This window comes from Nannospalax galili, unplaced genomic scaffold, assembly GCF_000622305.1.
Source record: "Nannospalax galili isolate Female #2095 unplaced genomic scaffold, S.galili_v1.0 scaffold944, whole genome shotgun sequence".
In the NCBI taxonomy this organism is placed as follows: domain Eukaryota; kingdom Metazoa; phylum Chordata; class Mammalia; order Rodentia; family Spalacidae; genus Nannospalax; species Nannospalax galili.
The window spans coordinates 2,354,389-2,364,444 of NW_008352899.1; the positions used below are offsets into that span (position 1 = coordinate 2,354,389).

At 42.5% G+C, this 10,056-nt stretch overlaps 1 protein-coding gene and 1 long non-coding RNA gene across 2 annotated transcripts in view; one reads left to right on the plus strand and one right to left on the minus strand.

The window, feature by feature from the left end:
* The first annotated feature begins 84 nt into the window (after positions 1-84).
* On the plus strand, positions 85-6,503 carry LOC115067175. Its single transcript, XR_003846613.1, has 2 exons — positions 85-757; positions 3,063-6,503. It is a non-coding gene; the product is annotated as an uncharacterized LOC115067175 (long non-coding RNA).
* Positions 6,504-7,146: 643 nt separating this feature from the next.
* The window catches only part of Mycbp (MYC binding protein), a 9,188-nt gene continuing 6,278 nt past the window's right edge, over positions 7,147-10,056 (minus strand). The window contains exons 3-5 of the mRNA XM_008850229.3: positions 8,894-8,942; positions 8,537-8,666; positions 7,147-7,368 (exon numbers count right to left, since the gene is read on the minus strand). Coding sequence (XP_008848451.1) covers positions 7,324-7,368; positions 8,537-8,666; positions 8,894-8,942 — 224 coding nt within the window. The 3' untranslated portion in view covers positions 7,147-7,323. The remainder of the gene's footprint in view (positions 7,369-8,536; positions 8,667-8,893; positions 8,943-10,056) is intronic.

The following is a 10,056-nucleotide window of genomic DNA, read 5'->3' on the forward strand; positions in this document are numbered from 1 at the left end:
TAGCCCCGCTCGGATTGGCTCCAAGCCTGAGCCCGGCTCCTCATTGGCCACCCGCGCCGCCACTCCGGAGCAGCAGGGTAGGTGGTGGCCGTCACGTGCTCGGAATCATCTGACTCGCCAGGGCCGTGGGGGGGGCGGGGGACGGGAGGAGGAGTCACGTGGAGAGCAACCGGGCCGCGCCTCTCGCTAGGCTCCCGGGCCTGGCCCCGGGGCACAGCCCGCTTGCATCGCCGCCTTACCCTGCGCGCACCGCGTTCCGCACCGCGCCCCCGCCTTCTTCCGGGCTCCGTGAGCACCGGTGGAGAGATGATGCTCGGGACATCTGGCCTGAGACCTCATTGTCCTCCTCCTCCGGTTGTACTCGCCCAGCCAGTATTTACTGGTGCCTGCGATGTCCTGGAAACCCGGGAAGGGACTGGAAACTGAAACCGACTCGGACTCACCATGCCTCGATTTGGTGAAGGTTAACAGAGATTGGACCTTCGCGTAAGTAGAAGTTGGTAGAGTTGATGTGGAAGGCCTTGAGCACAGATGAAACGTTCCAGAATTGGTCGAAGAAGTCCGCAGGAGGTGGTAATGTGAGAGCCAGTCTAGAAGGATGGATGCAGTTGGGATGTGCAGGAGTAAAGGAGGGGCCAGGAAGAGGACAAAGGCAGTCGTGGATCGCCGTGATAACTTGTTATAGCAGATAGCTGGACCCTGACTGGAAAGTAAAAGCTACCAAGCTAGATCATCTTATGTTTCTTCAGCAGATCAGGTAGGACACTGCCGTTTCATCCCACCTAACTCAGTTTTCCCTTGTTCCCACTTAAAGCCTCCTTCTCCATCCACCAATGAATAGAACACTTGTCTTCTGTGACTTCAGATTAGAAACCAAAGGAATTATGAATAATGAAACCAAATGCTTGCTACTAGACTGTTTGAGAAAGCTGTAAAGGAGTTTTCACGGTTCAGACTCGAGTTAGATATTGTTAAGGTTCAGATAGCCCTGCCCCCTCACCAGCAGGATTCCAAGGACTTCTCATGCTCCTGAGAAAAGGGAACCTAGCTGATAAGCACCTTGGTCTTTGAAGTCAAGAGAAGCAGACTTTTCTCCACTGTTTGGCCAACACAGCAGGCTTCCCTTTTGATCTCTAAAGTGGATAGGTTTTAACAGTCCTGCTCTCCCACCACCCCCACCCACCCACCTGGATAGGTTTTAACAGTCCTGCTCTCCCGCCCCACCCCCCACCTTAAAAAAAATACATCTTCCCGCCTTCTTCTGGAAGCAGAAGCCTCCCTTTTAAAAAGACCCCAGCTCAAGACCCAGGCAGACATTTTCCCTGCCCGGAAGGGAATCTGCCCCGTGTTCCTTTGCTAATAAACCCTATTTTGATGGAGTTTTAGCTGTGCCTCGGTGCCTCATCATCCATTCGCTCATTCTCCACCTACTTTTTTCCTATCAGATACTAAATTTTTTTCAAAATAAATTCTTTTGGCCAGATGTGGTGCATGCCTTTAGTCCCAGCACCCTGGAGAGGCAGGCGATCTCTGAGTTCAAGGCCAACCTGATGTACATACATAGTAAGTTCCAGGCCAGCTGGGGCCACAGGGTGACCCTGTCTCAAAAAGAGCCCCCCCCCCAATTTTTTTAATGTTACGTTTTGCCTGCATGTATGTAAGTGCACCCATACCATGCAAAGCCCTAGGCGGATAGAAGAGGATGTCAAATCCCCTGGAACTGGAGTTACGGATTGTTGTTGGCCACCATGTGGGTACTGGGAAAAGAACCTGGGTTCTCTACAAGAGCAACCAGTGCTCTTAACCACTGAGCCATCTCTCCAACCCCTTATTTTTACTTTTTATACGTTTTGTCTGCATAAAAGTGTACCCATGTCTGCAATGCCCCTAGGACAGAAGAGGGCACCATATCCCCTAGAACGGGAGTTAGGAATGGTTATTAACCACTATGCAGATGCTGGGAACAGAACCCCAGTCCTCTGAAAGACAGTCCAGTGGTCTAGTGCTCTTAAGCTCTGAGCCACTGCTCTAGCCCCCAGAAATGGAAATTTGACAAGACTAAAACTTAAAAGTACAGTCATATATATACATATATATATATATATTAATATTATAATAAACATTTTCTAAGAGGAGGGCTTTGATTTTTTTATAAGGACTGTACTTAAAAGTACAGTCATGGCCCAGCGTGGTAGCACACACCTTTAATCCCAGCACTTGGGAGGCAGAGGTAGGCGGATCTCTGAGTTCAAGGCCAGCCTGGTCTCCATTTAAATAATCTCTTCATGCTCCCTAGGTTACCAATGTTGGTGTACCTGAATCAACCACGTGAGGGCAAGTAACGTGTGTGTGTGTGTGTGTGTGTGTGTGTGTGTATAATATATATTTAAATATTCTATTTTTTAAGGGGAGGTCTTGATTTTATAAGGTAACTGATTTGTTTTGTTTGCAATACTGTTGGATGGAACCCAGGGCCTTGCTGCATGCTAGGAAAACTACCACTGAGCTACATCCTCAACCCAGAGATTGACTTGATTACTCATCTAGGTTTAGGACTTTGGTTATGCCTCAGCCCAGAAGGCAGGACATAGCCTTAGTGATCATTCCAACCTCTCAAATGAAAAGAATCAACTCTACAGTGTCAGTTAGACCTGCAGAATGCACTTACACACAGGTATCCTTCCATATCCATGGGAGACTACCTATGGGACACTCTCCAGTCTCATGAACAGATTAGCAGCAGTCAAGTTCCTTATATAAAATGGGCTACTATTTGCATATATGTACCTATGAACATCTTCCCATATACTTTCTATCATCTCTGCATTAATTACAATACCCAGTACTCTAAATCTCAGCACCAGGGAAACAGATGCAAGAGAACTCCACAAATTCAAAGTAAGCCTGCTCTAACATATCATATTCCAGGCCATCCTGACTTACACATACACAAACACACAAAGGGGAGGGGTGTGGATGCAAATAGCTGTCATACTGTATTGCATAAAGAATAAAGTTTGTACATGTTCAGTACAATTTTTGCCTAAATCTTTTCAATCCAGTTGAGTCCATGGATGTGGAGCCCATGCATACAGAAAACTGACTATACTTCCAAAGGAGCTCAATCTTGAAAGGCACCTATAATAAAGTTTGTGTGTAAGTATGGGCATGAGTACAGGACAACCTTGGGTGTCTGTCCTCTCCTTCCACCTTGATTTCTGGGATTGGATCTTTGTTGTTTTTCACTGCATATGCCAGGCTAGCTAGCCTACAAGTTTCTAAAGACTCTCTTGTCTGCCTCCCATCACTCCATAGGAGCACTGGGATTAGACACATAATACTGTGCCCAGCTTGGTATGGATTCTAGGAAATTGAGTTCAAGTCCTCACACTCATGTGGCAAACACTTTACCCACTAAGCCAAGTCTCTTGTTCTGTTTAAAAGTTAAGGGGTGGGAGAAGTAGCTCAGTTGATGTAGCTCAGTTGGTAGAGTGCTTGCTTGGTGTTTGTGAAACGCTGGGTTGCAGCCCCAGTACTTTATATACCAGGCATGAATGATAGCACATCTGTAATCATTGTAGGGAGGTAGAAGCCAAAGGATCAGAAGTTCAAGGTTATCCTCTGCTATATATTGAGTTTGAGGCCAGCCTGAGCTACATGAGACCGTCTCAATGTTTCAAAATCATTCTCACCACTATTTCATAATGGTCCTTCTACTATTAAAGTCTTTATTATGCACCAAAAGCCTTCTCAGCCTGGTGGTGTCACAGACATGTATTCCCAGCATTTGAGCAGAGGCAGGAGGAATGCTGCAAATTTGATGCCAGCTTGATATAACAGCAAGTTCTAGGCCAAAAAAGGTCTCTTTCCCATTATCCTCAGTTGCTTCAACCATTTCTTCTCTGGTATTGTTCCGTAGGATTGTCCGTGGTGGTAGAAATGTTTTGAAACTACCATTCGGGACAGTACCCGCCAGCTACATGTGCAGAGTACTAGAAATGTTGCCAGATTGACTCCAGAGCAGGGTTAATCGCCATACGTAGCTAGGGACTCCACACTGAATAGCTCAGCCTATTTTGATCCCCTCTCCCTATTCTCCCTTCTTCCTTAAAATGCATTCAAGCTTGTCAAATACTTCAAAGGCCTGGCACCCACAGAGCAGTAACTGACCAATAGCCTTTAGGAAGACTGTTTAGCACCTGGACAGTATTTCTGTTTTCCAGAATGGAGTTTAAGTTTCCTTGCAGTATAAGTGGTTCGCATTATCACCAGCACTACCCGCCCCACTAACCTTGTATTAACAGCATTTTTTTTTTTTTTCTTTCCATCTTTTTGAGACACGGTCTCCATGTAGGTCCCAGCTGGCCTAGAACTCAGATCCATTTGCCTCTGATTAAAGGTGTGTACCACCACACCTGGCAACTGCATTTTTTAACCTAAATATGACTTGATATTTTTAACTTTCTCATTTAGGCCCAGCAGCATAGGTACTCTAGGTTATCATGTTAAACCCTATTCCAAACTAGTCTGCGAAGCAGCCTTTCCAGTTCTGTGGCACTTACAGATCAGGCACTACTGTCTGATCTGTGGGTAGTCCTTTAGTTTGCAAGGTACTTTTATACCCATTATATTCAGTTTGATGCTTTCAATAACCTTATAAGGGAAGACAGTATGTGGGGAGATCTATATATGCCTTTTGGGGGGTGGTCAAACAGGTCTTATGTAACCCAAGCCAGCCTCTATGAAGTCAGATGACCTTGAACTCCTGACATGCATCCACTTCTCAAATGCTAGGTTATAGGCATGAACCACCATGCCTAGATTTTTTTTTTTAATGTGCATGGAGTGCAAGTGTGTACATGTAGTAGGTCTGATGACAACTATGGGGAGTGGGTTCTCTCCTGCCCCCTTCTGGGATTCAAGGACTAAATTTGGGTCCTCAGGTCTGTGTACAAGCATTGCTACCTGCTGAGCCATCTCTACAGTCCAACATTTTTTTTTTATAGATAAGGCAGCTATAAAGCATGGCAGGAACTAAACTGATAGCTTACATTTTCTATCCCATTAAGCATCATCTTGTATGCAGTCTTCATCCAAATCCATGCTAAAAATGTTGAAAAGGCCAGGCCTGGTGGCATGTACCCTTTAATCCCAGCACTTGGGAGGCATATATGGTCTACAAAGCAAGTTCCAAGCCAGCCAGGGCTACATGCACTATGTACAAAAAAGTGGTGTAAGAGACAATCGTTGACTTGATGACATAAATACTAACACTAGTACCATGAGAAAAAAGCAAAGGAGGGGACTGGAGAGATGGCTCAGTGGTTAAGACTAGTTGCTGTTTATACAGAGGACTCGGGGTTAGGTTTCCAGCACCCACAGCTCACAACCATTTGTAACTCCACGTTCAAGGGATCCAGTGCCCTCTTGGCTTCAGCAGGCACCAGGCGTGCATATGGTGCACATACATAACATTCAGGAAAAAATACTAGTACACATGAAATAAAATGAAATTATTAAAAAAAAGACAAGGCTTGGTTGCCAGAAAAAAAAAAAAAAAGTATTTGTCTGTATCCACAAAGGGACTGCCACACCAACTATTTAAGTCATCCTGACTATCATGGAACCCTGTTTTTTATTCTTTTGGCTCTTAGCACATCCTAACCCACCTTGTAGTTGTTTGTATACATGTCTCTCATTGCCTACTTCCAGTCATTCATCTCTATTGCACCCAGCACTTAGCCTACTGCTGTTCATGCAGAAGGTACTCAAATTGGTAAAAGAAATCTGTCCAACTGGATTTCTTCCAGTAGTATCTGGCACTGTCACAAACAAACTTGTGACTAAAAGAGATACAGACCATTGGCAGTGTTGCCACCATGACTGATTACAATGCCCTTGTAAATGACTTGGTCAGAGTTTCCAGCAGGTGCCTGTGTCTCTGCTGGTTGAACCAGCTTTCATTGGATGTATGCTTTGATCAAAACACAAAGACAGGCTCTGTAACAATAAGGATAGAATACATGAAATAGGATTTAAATGTCTGTCACTGAGGAAAGTAAGTGATCAACAGAACACCTGACTAATTCTTTCCAAAGAAAGGAAAACGTACCAGGTATACTGGTGAATGCCTATAACCCCAGCACTCAGGAGATGGAGGCAAGAAGATCAGAAGTTCAGGCCAGCCTGGGCTACCTAAGACCCTCAAGAAAATTAAAAAAAAAAGGACTAACAAAACAAGTACACTTTACATTTACAGATCTTTCATATACATTCTCTCATTTGACCCTCACAACAACCCTGTGAGGTAGGCAGTACTGATGTTCTCAATAGATGAGGAAAGTCAGTCTGACATGCCTAGGGTTCTACAGTTAGCAACAGTTTTGTATAAATGTCTGTCTTTGGCTTAAAACTTCAGCACCTAACCTCCCTCATACTTTCCTACCTACTTCACAGGGATAATGAAGAATGAATGAATTTAAGGCTCAAAATAATACTTTTGAGGGGTAAAAAAAAAAGCACTATATAATTATTTACTATACTCATCTGTGGTATGTGGCTCATTCCCCTTCCCATCCCAGCTTGTGTGTGAACCCAGAATTTTATATTTACCTCTCTTCTGTGCTCAACTAAGGCAGGGTAAGAGTGTGGTCCTGTTTAAAGTTACATAAATTACAGTCAGGGGAGCTACGTCATTAAGCGGACTGAAAGCAGACCCACTAAAGCACACAGCACGGCAGCACATTATCAGATGGGCATGATTGCATAGATGAAAACGTGGTGTCAGAGTTCACACTGGCACACACATAGTTACCTAAGGCAAAGTGTTGGCAAAGAAGAGTTATTTGTTCCACACTACATAAACGAGCAGAGAACTCATGGGAACCCATGCAAAAGCATCTTACATCACATAGATCTCTGCAGCTGTCTACAGGGAATATGACGTTAAGAATGATTGTACCTATTGCACATATATCCTGAAATAACCAAATAGCTCCGTGCAGATATTCCTAGGCTAAAATACAATCAGTACCATAATTCCTAATTGGACAATAAATAATGTCTTGTGAGGTGTTAGGTTCTATGGCTGTTCAGGCTTTCTTCCAAATCTACTTTGGATTCTCCTGTCTTAAGACCCAAAGAAAGTTATGTTGAGTTTTTATTGGTGATTCTAAGTATATGTGTTTATAACAGTTAAAGTGTGGTAAGTGAATTTAACATATTAAAAGTTTTATAGCATCTGTTCAGAAAAGATTATATAGTATACAAACTTTTCAAGTGATACAAAACCATTTTTCAGTGTCTTTTCAACTGAGAAGAATCTTATTCAGCACGCTTCTCCTCCTGAGGTGGTTCATACTGAGCAAGCTATGAGGCAAAGACAGAGGGGTTTAGGTGAATTTTATTTCAAATTGGGTAAAAAACTTAGCAAAACAAAATAAGATTAGATACTATATTCACTTTAATTAGTAATCAATTTGTTATATATCCTTTTTAAACCATTCAGCTAAATTCATAACTAAACTGTTCAGATACTTAATACATAATCATCTCTATCTTTCCAAGAATGCTGTGCCTTAGAATAAGGAACTATCCTCTTCACTAAAAAAGCAGAGGAGAAGGCTATAGAGTTTCTGTTAGTATGGCCATGCAACAAAAGATGTAATTAATGTTGGACTTTAAAAGTACTAGAGAGGCTGGGCATGGTGGTGTACATGTTAGTCCCAGCACTGAGGAAACAGAGGCAGGTGGGTCTCTAAGTTTCAGGTCAGTCGGGGCTACACAGTGAGACCTGTCTAAAAAAAAAAAAACAAGAAAGTACCAGAGTTAACTAGCAATTATACACTGCTACATCTTCAATAATTTTAAGACACTGCATTTTCCTAAGTTGTGAGTCCTTGCAAGAATACTAGACTAAGATTTGAGGTCTTCCAATTAGCTGTGAGGCTTGAAAATTGCATTATGTGATTCAAAATGTGGTAGACCTCAGACTTAAGAATTGACTCTGAAGTTTATGGGAATTGAGAAAAAAACCTAATTAGAAATTGAGTGCCGTTTACTTATGCCAGTTTGTGAACTCAGGGCTAGCACCCTGGATGACTGCACCCTGCACTGCACCATTCTTGGAGGTGCCCTGGCTGGACTGCCCTCAACTGCTTAAGAATCTTAAGACTACCCACGTACTAGCATGAACCAAGATTGCACTTTTTTGTTGATGTAGGTTGGCAAGACTTTTCTTGACCATACTTTGCTTATCCTGTTTATGGTTTGCCTTGTGATTTTCTAGATGGGTATAGGTTTGCCTTGCATTGGACTCAAACTGATCCTTCCTCTGCTGCCCATTTTAGTAAGGTCTGGGTTTTTATCTGTTTAGTTTGGTGTTGTGCTGGGGACTGAAGCCAGGGCATTTGTGCATGCTAGGTAAATGCTCTACTACTGAGTTACATTCCTGGCCCTTTAGTAAGGATTCCATCAGAAAACTATTAAAGGCAAAATTAGTTTTAATATGACCATGAATTCCTTTTTAAAAATTTACCTTTGCTTTCAGTTTTTTATTTTCTTCTACAGTAGCTTCATATTTCTCTTTCATTTCTGCCAATTCTAGGCGAAGTAGCTCTATTTCCGGGTTTTCTGGGGTAGCAGCTCCTAAGTGATGCTTTAAAAAACTAACATCGATGTTAAGAATTTACTTCTTAGAGTTGAGTGAGGAGAGAGTTCAACGCAGCTGCCAGTCACCCACCACACCACCAGCATTTATCCCGAGATCATGTGAATACTCAAACTCAAAACAACTTTTTCAATAAGCAAAAGTATTTTAAAAGTTACTATTTTAAAAAAAAAATTAGAACTTCAAAACTACAGCCTTTTTAAATTTGGAAGATGAAAAGGATACTCCAGAGCACTAGTAGGCTTCTCTGGTTCTTCGTATAAGGCTACCAACACTGTAATCAAAGAGAAAAAAGTAATGAAGTCTTTAAGTATGAATGGCTGAAATATTCAGTAACTCAGTAGTATCTGCCTGCTCTGTCAACCACATTGCTCAGACTGTCTAGACAGTATCCCTGCTTGCAACAAATTTATAGTCCATTGCAAAATACAAGGAACTCAGAAAGTATCAAACAGCAGTACTGGTTAGTGAGTTCTAGAAACAGACTGAAAAACACTTAGCATCAGAGGCAAGACCCGAGACCTAGCTGTGAGTGTTTCACATAGTAATGGCAAAGCCTAGGGTGGAAAAGAATCACTTAGGAAACTAACATTTTAAGAATGACTAGAAGTTGCAGGTAGTGCCTGGAAGGGTGGCCAGGGGCCAGACTATGGAAGACCTAGAAAGCTGTATTGAACTTTGATCCTAAAGACTACAAATATACTTAAACAGTTTGAAAACAAGAGAGGACATGACTTGACTGTCATGCACATGACTGAACTGTGACGGCTAATGGCAGTAAGACCCATTAAGAAAAATGGGTGTGGTGGCCTACAATCTCAGCACCTGAGAGGTCAGGCAGGTCATCCTAAAATAGTGAATTGGAGACCAGGACTACAAGAGACCCTATCTCAAAAAACAGAAAAGTCTGATGTTGAAGTCAAGTTAAAGAAGTTTTGGGCATACTGGGCAGGGTGGTGCAGGCCTTTAATCCCAGCACTAGTGTTAGAGACAGGCAGATCTCTGGATTCAAGGCTAGCCAGTCTCCATAGCAAATCCAGGTCAGCTGGGGCTACAGGGAAACCCTGTCTCAAAAAGATCAAAAACAGAGTAGTTTTAGGTAATAAAAATTTTCAATTCAGAATGTTCAAGAATAAAGTTTCATATAGAATAGGCTAGCCACTAACCAAAAATTTGACCAGTAACCAACATGCTGAAATTGACTTTTGTTTGCTTTGGGGGGGGGGTTGAGGGGGGGTAGGGGGGCATCAAAAAGATAGATTAGTTTTAGGTAATAAAAATTTTCAATTCAGAATGTTCAAGAATAAAGTTTCATATAGAATAGGCTAGCCACTAACCAAAAATTTGACCAGTAACCAACATGCTGAAATTGACTTTTGACTTTTGTT